We start from the raw sequence: 14,221 nt of genomic DNA on the forward strand, positions 1-14,221 counted from the left end.
CGCGCGTCCCTGTTTCAAAAACCGGAATAAAAACTATCCTATGTCCTTTTCCGGGACTCAAACTATTTCAGTGCCAAATTTCATCAAAATCGGTTCAGTGGTTTAGGCGTCAAAGCAAGACAGACAGACAGAGTTACTTTATACTAAATATTAGTATAGATAAAAAAAAAACTATAAGAGATACTTTGATCAAACCAAAAATCGTTGAAAGAGTTAATTAGCATGCATCACCTCTATTTTTTTTAGAATTTTATACCCCGTAGTTATAAAAATAGAGGGGGGGGGACATACTTTTTACGACTTTGAGAGCTGATATCTCAAAAACCGTTCACTTTAAGAAAAATGTTTTTTAGAAAACTTTATATCATTTTAAAAGACCTTTCCATTGATACCCCACACGGGTATGTACATCGAAAAAAAATTTTCATCCCTCAGTTACATGTATGGGGGGCCCCACCCCCAATTCTTTTTTTTACTATTTAGTGTCATAATTTTGTAGCGGTTCATACAACACATATTCCCATCAAATTTCATCACTGTAGTACTTATAGTTTCCGAGTAAATCGGCTGTGACAGACGGACAGACGGACAGACGGACAGACGGACAGACGGACATGACGAAACTATAAGGGTTCCGTTTTTGCCATTTTGGCTACGGAACCCTAAAAAGGTAGCCCTTATGGGGCTTTACATGTCTCCTTATCTTTTGGGCCCTACCAGCGCTTCGAGACAAACATATTATTATTGCAAGTGCTGAGAAGAAACGCCGGAACAAACATAAAACATAACCCTTCCTTGGTAAAATACAATTTAAGAGAGCTCGGTTGCTATAAAATATGACATAGCTTGCTTATTGTCTAGCTAGGCTATACTCTGATCTAAGAAAAAAGAATATGTATACCTAAAGATGATTATACAAAAAATGAATAGATCTGTCTGTAGTACAATAATTTTGTGTCAGAAAAACCGTTTCAGCTCATAATGACAACTTCTCAAAATGACAACCGGGACGCAAAATGTCCACTTCTCGAAATGACAACTTCTTAAAATGTCAACTTCGCTAAAAGACAACTTCTCATATAGTCTATTTCTCACAATGACAAATTCGCATTTGATCAACTTCGCATAATGACAACTCTAGAAGAACTAGAACTCTAGAAATAATAAAAATAAAATATCAACAAGTAGTTGACATTATGCGAAGTTGACCAAATGCCATAGTGAGAAATAGACATTATGAGAAGTTGTCTTTTAGCGAAGTTGACATTATAAGAAGTTGTCATTCCCAGAAGTGGACATTTTGCGTCCCGGTTGTCATTTTGAGAAGTTGTCATTATGAGCTGAAACGAGAAAAACTTTATTTCTCGCGTGTCCTATTTCAAAAACTGGGATAAAAACTGTCCTATGTTTTTCTTAGATCTCAATAAATTTCCGTACTTTTCGGTTTTCGGTTCAGCGGTTTAAGCATGAAAACGTTACAGACAGAGTTTCTTTCGCATTTATATTAGTACGGATGAGCGTCAAATACTTCGTGACACACAAAGTGGCCAAAAAGTTGACAACACAACCTTATTCCAATGAGGACTATCGTTTTAGCGCTCACCAGTTAGCGCCACTGTAGAGTAAGGTCCTGTCACTTGCTAGTAGCGAAGACAGTGGCGCCAACTGGTGAGCGCTAAAGTGGTAGGAGGACTATCGCATTTGCACTCATCAAGATGGCGCCACTGTAGAGTAAGGTCCTGTTAATCGCCAGGGGTGCCAACTGTTAAGTATAAAAACGATAGCCCTCATTGTAACAAAGACGTGTCGCGAACTATTTGACGCTGACTGTACCTTAAAATCTAGCAATTCTATTAAACAAAAACGCCATAATAAGCTCAATATTTTATGCCTTAAATTATACAATTATACCAAATTTTATTAGTATAATCTACAGATTTGGATTGTAAATGAAAATAAAAATTTTAGGAAAAATATAAGGTCATAGCCCACTTATCAACCCGGAAAGCGAACCACGGTCTAAAAGTGTGACCAGTGTGCCCTCAGTGGCTAAAAAACCCAAGTTCTTCGCCATTAACCAAAAGAAGAAAAAGCGAGTCGTGGCGTTTACATTACGGTGCGGATAAGTGTGCGTTGCAGTACGGAGTTTCATACAAAGAATACTGACCGCTTCGAGTTGATACGGTTACGATCCGTTTCCGGGTTGATAAGTGTGCTTCGTCCTTTAATATGAATTTAATGTAACACCAAAATTGGATGTCTTATATTACTAGGCAACTAGGCATACGTATGTTAAGTGTAAAATAATATAAATAACAATATAAACTTTACTTTTTAAATTAAAACTACATTTCTTGAACATTGACACAAAATTGACCTTCTCTAGTTGGCTTATTGGCGGTCAAGCTGTAGATCCTGGCTACACAGGAGTTGCAGCGGCGGGAACGAGAGGTGGGAATAGTCCCGAAAAAAATAATATTAATAGTTAATATAAATTAATGTTAATAGTTTTGTTTTAAGAAGTAAAGTTTATTAAAAATAAAAGTTTAAAATATTGAATTAAAACAAATTATGCCAAAAATGTGATAGGAAAATAAAAATTAAACATTTAGTTACCCCCTTACAAATAAAAAGTTACACAGTTATTGAACACTGTTTTAAAATGACATTTCCATAATAAAAGTAACTTTAAAACACTGTTCAACGAGCGTGTAAGTTTTATTAAAAGGGGATTAAAATTGAAGTTATTTAAAATTTTATTCGGGTAAATATTATTGGACAAAAACCATTGGAAAAATGGCATTTTATGTTAAATATATTTTGTATAAATGTTTGTTGTTGTAAATGTTACTTTTTGTGTAATTTTCTCGAAGATCTTACTTGTTTTAGATACTAGCGGCCGCCCGCGACTTCGTACGCGTGGACCGCGTTTACCCCCTTAGGGGTTGAATTTTGCAAAATCCGGTCTTAGTGAGCACCTACGTTCTAAAAGGAACCCCCATGCAAAATTTGAGACTCCTAGCACTTGTAGTGCTGACTCAGTTAGGGCTTGTTAAATACATTATTTAACTTTGTCACCGAAAAAGTTGAATCCAGTCAACGTTAGGGCTTTTTTCATCCTTTTTTAACTAAAAATAACTTGTTACTATTTCCGTCTCTTACAAAATCGCTATGTAATAAAAATATACAAAGCTTAGTTAATTAATTTTAAAGCGAAGGAAATAAATCGTTGTATATAATATTCGCTTTTGCGATTGTGTAAATTAGCGCTGTAATAAAATATTATTGTCATGTAAAACGTGTTTTATTTTTCGTTAATTTTTTTCTTTTATTACAGGTACTTAATTTATTAACTCTAAAGGTCGGACCGCATTTGTGCGGCACCACGCGGCACTGCACTCGTCAAAATATTCTCTAGTAAGCGACTGTGCTGTTACATATTCCATACGAAATGAGTGAAAGAATAATAGACTATTTGACACTACTTCTCAATTTATTCGAAATCACAACATTTTTTAAAAAACTGACTTTTTTAAGAAAGATTGGTCTTAAAAACTTTATTAATTGAAATTAACTGTAAATTAAGATTTTTGGTTGCATTGTAATTGTAAAAAGTAGTTTACTTGAGTGACAAAATAGTGACGTCGCTTGCTTGTATTGCCATACAAAATCTATAGCAGAGTCTTGTTTTCTCAGTTTTAAAAACTGAGGTTGTGGTAAGTTGTTTGTGTCAAAATTAAATAGTCTATTTGACGCTTTGTGCCGCGCTGCGCGGCGCAAATGCGGTACGACCCTAAAAATGCAAGTCGTACACATTATTTTTCTTATTATAGTACACTTTGGATAGCCAAAAGTTGGCTCGGCTCTTCAAACTGGTAGGTATAACCGGCGGTGGAGCGAACGTCGTTGATAACTCCCAGCATGGACCTCGGTAGACTAGGTACCACTTACCCACGTGCCAGTCCCATTTGTTCTCTGTGAGTAGTCAAAAATACGTAATCAGTAGGGTTAGGATGCCACGATAAACTTTATTGAGGTATTTTATCGTTTTTTTGTGATAAGCCCATACATTTGTCGTCTAAAGTCGATGATTTTATCATAGCGCGCATCCTGGCCCGGTAGGACACTTGCAAATGGGCACTTGCGCGAGATGATATTTGCGCGAAAAAGCCATTTGCACACTGGACAGTGGACATTAGCGCAAAAAAAATACTAGCGCGAATGGACTTTTGCGCGAAAATACACTTGCGCGAAGTCACATGGGCTAAAAAGGCAGACACGTGTGGGCAAATGTATCTAACCCATTTTTTGTTACTATGATAATTAATGTTCAATAAAAAAGGTGAAGATGTAGGAACAAAGTAAATAAACTGAAATAAAGAGGAATTTGATAAATAGGTAAGATTAAAACGTAGATGGATACTTACTGGGAACTGAAAAATATAATGATTGCGCTTTAGTATCTATAATGCAAAAAAATATTAGTAATCCGTGCTATAAGTACCTATGTAAAACTGTCGGCACCTATAGCTTTTTAAGGCGTAGCACACTTATCAACTGGAAAACGCAGCGTGGGACGTCCACCCACAAGGTGGACCGACGATCTGATAAAGGTAGGAAGGCGCTGGATGCAGGCCGCTACCAACCCTAACGTGGGTGCGTGGAGTTTGTTCCGAGCAATCCGAGCGTCATTATTGTAGTGTGCGATGCTTTAGCGTGTACCGATAACACTCAAACATTAGCGGAAGAATGGTGGGGCGCGTCTTCGTGGATGAAAAACGATCTAAGCCAACAATACGGATTGGATTCGGATTTTCACCTGGAAAGTCCGGTTTTCAGATTTTTAGTTATAGCAACACTACTTACTGTTGTATGGGCTTATACAGTTAGCGAAGTAGAGATCGCACGTGTCGTTGAATTGCTTCATTTCGTACTGTAAACCGTTGAAGCGTTGTGCGCAAACTATGCCGAAACTGAAAAGCGAAAATGGCGCTTGTTACCAACGCGTCACATGCACACCCAAACAAGTAAAGGTCATAAAGTCCGGTCGCCGAGCACGTAGAATTTCGTCCAATGACCCCAAGCTACCCATTTGTATATTGCAGCCGCCCGTCGTCCATTCGCGACAGCGATATAATTACGCAAGAGCGATAAGGATGGGTAGCTTGGGGTCATTGGACGAAATTCTACGTGCTCAGCGACCGGACTTTAGCAGACTTATCAACTTGGAAAGGGATCAACACCGTATCGCCTTTCGCGAGCTGTCCAACGCCTTTCGCGAGGCGTCTACGTTACGGTGCGGATAAGAGTGCGTTGCAGTATGGAGTTTCATACAAAGGATACTGACCACCTCGAGTAATCGAGTTGATATGGTTACAACCCCTTTCCGGGTGTTGATAAGTGTGCTACGACCCCAATGGTAACACATAACAAGCATTTTGTTTTTATAGGGGTCACTTAAATTAGAGATTGATGGTGAAAACTGATATTAGTCACTTATTTTATTTTGATACTTATTTGAAAAACAGCGTGTGTGTCATAAAGGTAGCAGGAAGGCGCTGGACGCAGGCCGCTACCAATCGATCAACATTGAAATCATTGGGGGAGGCTTATGTTCAGCAGTGGAAGTCCTATGGCTGAAATGATGATGATGATGATGATGCCTTATTTGGGTTACCACAAAAGATAATTGTAATTATTATTTCTCAACTTACTCTTCATAGAGTTCCAAGCATGGGTGTTGACACATAAAGTTCAAATAGGGTGTGGCTGTAAAATAAACAGTATTTAAGTAGCGGTACGAAGTTCGCCGGGTGAGTTGAGCTAAAGCCCGGTCGTCGAGCACGTAGAATTTCGTCCATTGACCCCAAGCTACCCATCCTTATCGTTCGCGCCTAATTATGTTGCTGTCGTCGCGCTCGCACACTACTTAACTGCGGCAATATAATAAATTATTACGCGCGAGCGATAAGGATGGGTAGCTTGGGGTCATTGGACGAAATTCTACGTGCTCGGTGACCGGACCATAGTTAGTTAATACTAGCGGCCGCCCGCGACTTCGTACGCTTGGACCCCGTTTTAACCCCTTAGCGGTTGAATTTTGCAAAATGCAGTCTTAGTGAGCACCTAACTACGTTCTAAAAGGAACCCCCATGCAAAATTTGAGACTCCTAGCACTTGTAGTTTCTGAGATTTCGTGATGAGTCAGTGACCTTTCGCTTTTATAAATACAGGGTGTTAGGTAAATGAGTATATGTGCCGACACTAGCCCATGTTAATACAATTATCCTGCTTTCGCCTCCGAGATTTATTTTACCATGTAGTACCCCTGTACGACAACCCAATCCGCACACAATATTCAGCGTAGTAGTATTAAAAAACAAAAGAGCGGGCAACCCCACCCCTACCACGCTGTGGGCTCGGTGTCCGAGCGGTCTCATTCCTTTGTGCGCACGCGCAACGACCGCACGCAGTATAAGAAAAATGCTTAAGTGACGTCACCAGGACGTTTTTACCGACAAAAAACGTAATTATTTTAAGTTGTGCAGTGTAGTGACGAGAATTAGACCCAACAAAAGGTTGGTTGTAACAACTATTTTGTGCAAGTGCTCGTACATTTTTATTATAAGCGTTGTGACACGACGCGTAACTTTGACCCATTTTTAGCTCCAAGTTAACGCGCGATGTTAACCAGTAGCCATTTTTTTGCTCCGAGGTAATGCGAGATGTTACCCAGTAGCCATTCTTAAAAAACAAAAGAGCGGGCAACCCCACCCCTACCACGCTGTGGGCTCGGTGTCCGAGCGGTCTCATTATATTTAGAGAAGAGATGACATTGACGTTTACCTCCAGGGAAGAAGATATAGAAATCTTCGGGTTGGGAGGGACCTTAAATCTCTTCGGCGAAAACAGGATAATTTAGATCGAACTTCACTTGGTAAGTTCGTTTGATCATTCAATTATGCATACTTATAAATGGTATGGTGAAGTCAGAAAGATCATTGTAATTTTTTTAATGTTCATACAAAATCGTTCGTTCGTTCGTTCGTTTCAGCCAAATGACGTCCACTGCTGGACAAAGGTTTTCCACAATGCACGGTCCTGCGCTGCCCGCATCCAGGCTCTTCCCGCGACGTTTACCAGATCGTCGGATCATACAATTTTTTTTTTATAAAATCAGATTTATCTATACTTATAATAAATCTGTAGAGAGGTCAATTCTGTACATGAAATATATTTTAAAAATAACTATCAGGGGGTGATTAGTGATCGATACTGATGCCAAAAATGCAATCAGTAAAATTTTTGTCTGTCTGTCTGTCTGTCTGTCTGTCTGTCTGTATGTTCCTTATAGAAACAAAAACTACTCGACGGATTTTAACGAAACTTGGTACAATTATTCTTCATACTCCTGGGCAGGTTATAGGATACTTAGGAATTCCCACGGGAACGGGCATTAGCGGGAAAATCCTTTTGTATGAAAAATCTAAACCGCTTAAGTTAGACGCTTGAAATTTGGCAAGCACGTACATTAGTAAACTTAAAGCTTAGTTATAACAGGATATTGCAAAATTCCTACAGGAACGGGAATTAGCGAGAAAAAACATTTGTATGAAAAAATCTAAGTCACGTAAGATAGACGCTTGAAATTTGGCATGCAGGTACCTTGGTAAATTTAAAGCTTAGTTACAACAGGATATTGCAAAATTCTCACGGGAACGGGAGTTAGCGGGAAAAAAACATTTGTATGAAAAAATCTAAACCGCGTAAGTTAGACGCTTAAAATTTGGCATGCAGGTACCTTAGTAAACTTAAAGCTTAGTTACAACAGGATATTGCGAAATTCCAACGGGAACGGGAGTTAGCGGGAAAAACTATTTGTATGAAAAAATCTAAACCGCGTAAGATAGATGAAGGGGGTAAAACGGGATCCACGCGTACGAAGTCGCGGGCGGCCGCTAGTATGAAAATAATTAAAATGATGATATCAATTTTCTGACTTCACCATACCATTATGTTAACATGGGCTAGTATCGGCTCATACCCATTTATCTAACACCCTGTATAGATGATGACGATGATGATGATGATAAAGATACAGGATACATACTAGTAGTAGTTTTGGTCTTGGTACTGCTGGTGGATGACCACGCCGTGGTGACGGGAGCTCTCGTTGAAAACTTCTTGTAAAGCTCAGGCGTAGTCCTGAAGTAAGTATTTGTTAATTACTTAATTAAAGATCGTTTCATCCACGAAGACGCGCCCCACCATTCTTCCGCTAATGTTTGAGTGTTATCGGTACACGCTAAATCATCCATGAGTGCACACGCACACTACAATAATGCCGCTCGGATTGCTCGGATCAAACTCCCCGCACCCCGCGCGACCGAGACCAAACATTGGTGGGGCGCGTCTTCGTGGATGAAACCATCTATAATGTAGGTATATCGTCAGGCCACAGAGATTTTCTTTCGTTGTTACCCGACTGCGCCAAAAGGAGGATTATGTTTTTACCAGAAGGAGTTACGTTTTATTCTCACCGATAAAACACCCACTCCCCTCCGATCCAATATGGCTCGTACACCGACTCAACCCCTTTCATCTTGTGTTTCTTAGGTTTCGCTCCATCAAGTAAACTTTTGATGATGTCCTGGAGGCTATTTCTTCTGAAAGATTCTTGATAGGGGCTGGAATAGCAGGTAATTAAGTAATTAATCGTGTCAGGCCTGTGAGACCTCATAGTAATGTTTGTGAATACGGGCGTAAGTAAGTAGTTCTTCGATCAAACAAGAGTAAATTTAATTCTACTAATACCTAGTTATTATAAATGCGAAAGTTTGGATGTCTGAATGTTAACAGTAAACAGTAGGTACCCATCAAAAACAATACTTGTCAAAAAAACCAAGTCTCGCAACTCAGTTGTTCTACGGTAAAAAGTTGTGAGATCCATGTAATACCAAGTCCAGGCCAGGAAATCTTTAACGTTTTACATAAATTATTGACTTGGCCATCTAACTACTTACTTAACTTGGCACTAAATAATTTAATTTACACGTGTTTTCATGCGATGGCCAAGTCAATATATTTATGTAAAAACGGTATACAGGGTGTAAAGCGATACATTTCTTGATAGGGGTTAAAGTAGAGCTTATTTGCAGAGAGACATGGTGTCATATGACTTAAGTGACTGCAAATAAGCTCTACTTTAACCCCTATCAAGGAATGTATCGCTTTTCCTGTCACCCAGTATTAAATAAACTTTTATTTTCATTTATACGTCCACTTTTAAACAAGTGAACGTTTTCAAAAATTATTTTCCATCATGGAAAGGCGTATTGGTGACTTCATATCGTTCAATTTCATCGTTTTACTTTTAGATAAGGAAAAAATCAAATTATATCGCGATCTAAAAGCATATAGCGCCATCTAGTGGTGTTATGGCCATACACGGAGATGCAAATTGCAAACTGCTTGTTATGTCCTTCTATGCCTTTATTTACAACTTGAAAAATACAATCAAATGTGCTATGCCTGTAGTAGGTATTCGCTTGCCAGGCAGGCATAATGCCGCAAAACGTAAAGGTAAAAATTTAGTCGTATTAACAGGTATTAACTACTAGCTTTTGCCCGCGGCTTCACCCGCGTGAAATTCAGTTTGTTTGTCACAGATCGTCATAAATTTATAGCCAATACTTATGTTATTCTACGTCATAAACAATAATACTGTAAAGTTTCATCAGAATCCGTTCAGTGGTTTTAGTGTGAAAAATAAACTTTCGCATTTTTTATTAGTAGGATACGATTATTTTCGAGGCTGATGCCTAAATTCTAAACGTTCACTTGTAAGGAAGCGAACGCTATCAAAAATTGTATTGCTATTTGACATAGCTTGACATTAGTTTGTTAAATGTTGAACTAATCGTGGTCTTTAAGGATAGGAAAAAATCAAATGATATCGCGATCTAAAAGCGTATAGCGCCATCTAGTGGTGAGTGTACATAATATTAATGTGTGGTCGTTAGGGTTGCCAGTTTTTACATTATTGTTGTACAAAGGGTAGGTGTCACCATTTTGTTTAAAGAAATTAAATACTTCTGTGGCATTTTGAATGCACCAATCACTTTAAAATTGTTTATAACATACTAGCTTTCCGCCCGCGGCTTCAGCTTCGCCCGCGTGGAATTATGTCTGTCACAGAAAAACCTTATCGCGCGCGTCCCTGTGTTTCAAAAACTGAGATAAAAACTATCCTATGTCCTTTCCCGAGACTCAAACTATCTCTATGCCAAATTTCATCAAAATCGCTTCAGTGGTTTAGGCGTGAAAGCGTGACAGACAGACAGAGTTACTTTCGCATTTATAATATTATAGTATTTATAGTATAGATTTTTGATAATTTCATAGTAATTTTCACTTATCTTAACTTTGTATGAATTTTGACTGATTAGTAAAATTTTATATCAGGCGAAACCACTTTTAACTGATTGTTTGCAGTCAGGTGGTTTTGATTTGACTAACGCCCTTGGTCAAAACTACTTTTGACTGGAAAAAAATACAGTTTCGTACATTGACCAAGGGTATCGGTTAAAATCAGTTTAGTGTGATTCCCTTAAAATAATGCATTATCTTCCAACAAACCTATGGGCCTAACAGAAATTAGAGTTTAAGAAAAAAAGTTAGAAATGATTTTATTTCATATTTAATCCGCACAAACTTACACTTGAATTTGCGCTGGGCCTCTCACTAACGGAGTTGTTCTATTATTCGCTGGACTCGAATTTCGGTGGCTCACATTTTGGGAGTTGTTTATATTGTTCACTGAAATGTAAAATTACTTTGAAGTAAGTACGCCGCGGACGAATGTCCAATAGCTACGGACGAATGTCCAATTTTAGGACAATAACTCGCGGCTCAACGGAGCTCCGTTTCAATGACCCCAAAGGACACCACCACCACATTAGTGGGTAGATTCCGCCCTGGGCGAGGAGAGTCCCACATAACATAGCCCACTGACTGTCCCCATTGCATCGGCCAGTGGGTATGATGAGCAAAGCATTTCCCGATGAGAAAAGTATTTGTTATGATAGGTAATCATACCTATCCAGGCCGTAGGTATTTTAGTAGTACCTAAGTATTGCGTTTTAAAAAGCCGATAAGTTACTCACAAGAAACCAGTAAAAACAACCACCAATGTATTGTCGCCATTTTAGGAAATCACTTAAAAAACACAAAATACTCGCTCTGAAAGCACGTCTCTGTACGACATTTTTGCAGAATCAATAGCAAGTTACATTTCACGGATGATTTCAAGTTTTGATTAATTGATTTATTCATGAATTCGGTTTATCAGATTATACGTAGTCAAAAGGCATTATTTTTATTACATTCCATTATGAGATTGAGAATAAAAGTTACTGGCAAAGAGCGCCAAATTGTGTAATTTGAGAAAACAGACCACCCACCCCCACCCTTTAAGTTAAAAAAAACACGCTCCGTAAGTGAAGTATTAAAGGAATTAAATGTTATAACAAAAATATTATATGAAAAAAAAAGCAAAAGATAAATTATATTCGCAAAATCGTTATACTGTAGCTAGCAACACTCGTTGCTCAAAGTGTTGTGTGCCAAACTTACAGAGCTAAAAAAACTACTAAATCATAGTGTCATATTTCGTGGTGACTGGTGACGTTATTAAACGTCAAATCAGTGTTGCCAGAAGGTTACTTTTGTAACCTTTTTGGTTACTTTTGAACTGCTGTGGTTACTTTTAGGTTACACTAATGAAAAGGTTACTTTTAGGTGATTTTTCAGAAATTGTAGAATTAACTTTACAGGTTATTCAATAAAAAATATTAATAGTGACAATTTAAAAATTATGTCATAAAGTGCATTTAAACTTGAATTTGATTTATTATGTGTTGAAAAAAATGAGTTTTAGCGAATGTTTTTCGATAATAAAACGCAAATCCATGAAACGTTTTTATACGACTGGTCACTTTTCGTATTTAGATGATCAATGAGGATCAGTACTGTTGTAGAAAATTCAAGTCAAGTCATACCCAGTTTCTGGCATTTCTGGCATGGGGGGGTGTCATACCCAGCTTCTGGCCGAAGGGGAGTCATATCCAGCTTATGCTTATGGCCTGGGGGGAGGGGGAGGGGACAAGTCATACCCAGTTTCGGGCCGGGGTAAATAAATTAATACTTATACATTTTTATATTTTACTTGGATAGAAGATATGACTCTAACAACACTTATGTACACTTTATTTGAATAAATCGCCAAATATACCACCGCGGAGACCCCAATCGCGTCTCTGCGTGCCATTGAATCGTATGAGCGTATGGATTTTTTGCGTTATTTTTCACAATTTCCATTTTTAAAAATTACCTATCGATAGCTTACTTTATTCTGATGAATAAATGTCATTACAAGTTTTTCTCTAAAACTGATAATTTGGCTAGAATAAAATATTTTCTATCCACGCAGTACGCCGGCAGCGTTTGGATCGGATATAATGACGTCATCGTCCCCGCGCCGGGCGGTCAGTGAACTTTTTTAGTAATTTGGCCATAACTTCGTCAATTTTTGTCGTAGAACAAAAATTTTTGCACTGTGTATTAAGGATTTCTTAGCCCTATAAATCTGCATTCACAGCTAAAAATCGAAATGATCCTCATTCTCGGCATTTTTCTGACCTTGACACTATTTGGCAATGTTCTATTTCGTGGTACACGGATGAGGGCAGCCTTAATATGTATAAAAAGGTCCGTCCGTCTTCGTCTTATTTCACGAACTCGCGATAGATAGGTATGATATGATTAGGTATTTTATCACCGTGTGATTATTTTTGTTTTAGTTGATGATATTTGTGTAGAAACTCTATATTTTGCTATCATTTGTATTTGTTGTTTTATATTTCTAACAATCATTAATATGTAGCTGAAAGAAGGCTCACCTAAACTCCTGTCATCTGTTAACCCTACTCATACTTGCAACAAACGTAAGCAATCCTCATTCCCACTCTCTAAAAAGCATGACCTTCCTTCCATGGCTGTAATTGTAACAAATCCGCCCCATCACTAATTACGTCGCTTACAGCGACAAAAAGTTATATTTCATACAATACCCGATGTCCTAAAAGTAATTTAAATACCAGTAGTCTCTACCAGTGTTGACAACAATCGACAACTAAGTACATAATATTAATCTGTGATCGAGAACTTGATTGTGGCGACACCGGATTGTTGTTACGCTTAACCGCTTCAGAACTACTCTTAGCAATCAAACACATCTCCGATTAGATTCGATACGGGCCTATCTACTTACCACTAAAATAATCAGTGTAGTTGAAGTCAATCTACCTGTTTACGAATACGATTGTTCTGAAAAATATAATTAGAGATTAACTTTCAAACAAAAAATAAATAAACCAAGCTTGAATTACGTATATTATGGACCCCTGAATCTCTTAGAAAACTTCGGCAACATCATCTAGTATTTATTAGGTTTTCTGTTCAACTATCGGCACTTAACCGTACTACATTGTCTTGGTTAGATATTCTATCTGTGACCGTACTTTATAGGTACAAAGTTTCTACATTTCAATCTCGTTGGTTGCCAACGCGTAAACTTTGAGGTCGTTAAGGAGATTGACATAGAGACGATCTTTATTTAAATAAATAAATATTTAGAAGTATTCGGTAATGAAGAATGTTCACTAATTTTGTTTTTTAGCTTTCTGTATTCTCTGTTAAAAATAAAAAATATACGTGAAAGAATTATTTCGATACGTCAATTAGTTTCCAAGATATTGAATTTTAAGCCGGCCCGCCATTTTATGCGCGTGACGTCATATTACAGTGACTGGCTCATATTTGTATGGGTGGAATCTTGCAAGCTGAATTAAGACCCATTTCCAGGCAACCGGTTAAGCTGAAATTTCGCAAACACATGTGATTTGGATGACCATGCAATATTATGATGACATGGAGCTGATCTGATGATGGAGCTGGAAGGTGGCCATAGGAACTCTATAATAAAACGACTTAAATGCATCGAGTTTGGGCTCGTTTGTTTTATATTGATGAGTATTTTAATTCTATATAGTAATCGGGGTCTAATGATGGAGCTGGAAGGTAATTCGCAATAAAACGACACAATCGCATCAAGTTTGGGTTTGGTTCAATTTTAATTTCTGTGATGGGTCTGGGTGTTAAT

The 14,221-nt window shown here is 38.0% G+C and overlaps 1 protein-coding gene across 1 annotated transcript; it reads right to left on the minus strand.

Moving 5' to 3' along the window:
* Positions 1-3,164: 3,164 nt before the first annotated feature.
* Positions 3,165-11,293, minus strand: LOC114351073 (uncharacterized). The gene is made up of 7 exons (XM_028302120.1): positions 11,166-11,293; positions 10,719-10,818; positions 8,541-8,687; positions 8,111-8,205; positions 5,715-5,769; positions 4,867-4,973; positions 3,165-3,975 (listed from the first exon to the last, which is right to left on the minus strand). The coding sequence occupies exons 1-7, from the start codon at positions 11,203-11,205 to the stop codon at positions 3,794-3,796; spliced, it is 726 nt and encodes a 241-aa protein (XP_028157921.1). The 5' UTR covers positions 11,206-11,293; the 3' UTR covers positions 3,165-3,793.
* Between the last annotated feature and the right edge of the window lie 2,928 nt (positions 11,294-14,221).

This window comes from Ostrinia furnacalis, unplaced genomic scaffold (assembly GCF_004193835.3).
Source record: "Ostrinia furnacalis isolate ACB-3 unplaced genomic scaffold, ASM419383v2 OfSCF1083, whole genome shotgun sequence".
Taxonomy (NCBI): domain Eukaryota; kingdom Metazoa; phylum Arthropoda; class Insecta; order Lepidoptera; family Crambidae; genus Ostrinia; species Ostrinia furnacalis.

Excerpts from the sequence above, each read along its gene's own strand:
- LOC114351073 (XM_028302120.1), bottom strand. The coding sequence starts at position 11,205 with ATGGCGACAATACATTGGTGGTTGTTTTTACTGGTTTCTT. Across the intron at positions 4,974-5,714 it reads TGCTTGGAACTCTATGAAGA|TTTCGGCATAGTTTGCGCAC; the intron begins GTAAGTTGAGAA and ends TTCGCTTTTCAG. Across the intron at positions 3,976-4,866 it reads CTGTATAAGCCCATACAACA|AGAACAAATGGGACTGGCAC; the intron begins GTAAGTAGTGTT and ends GACTACTCACAG.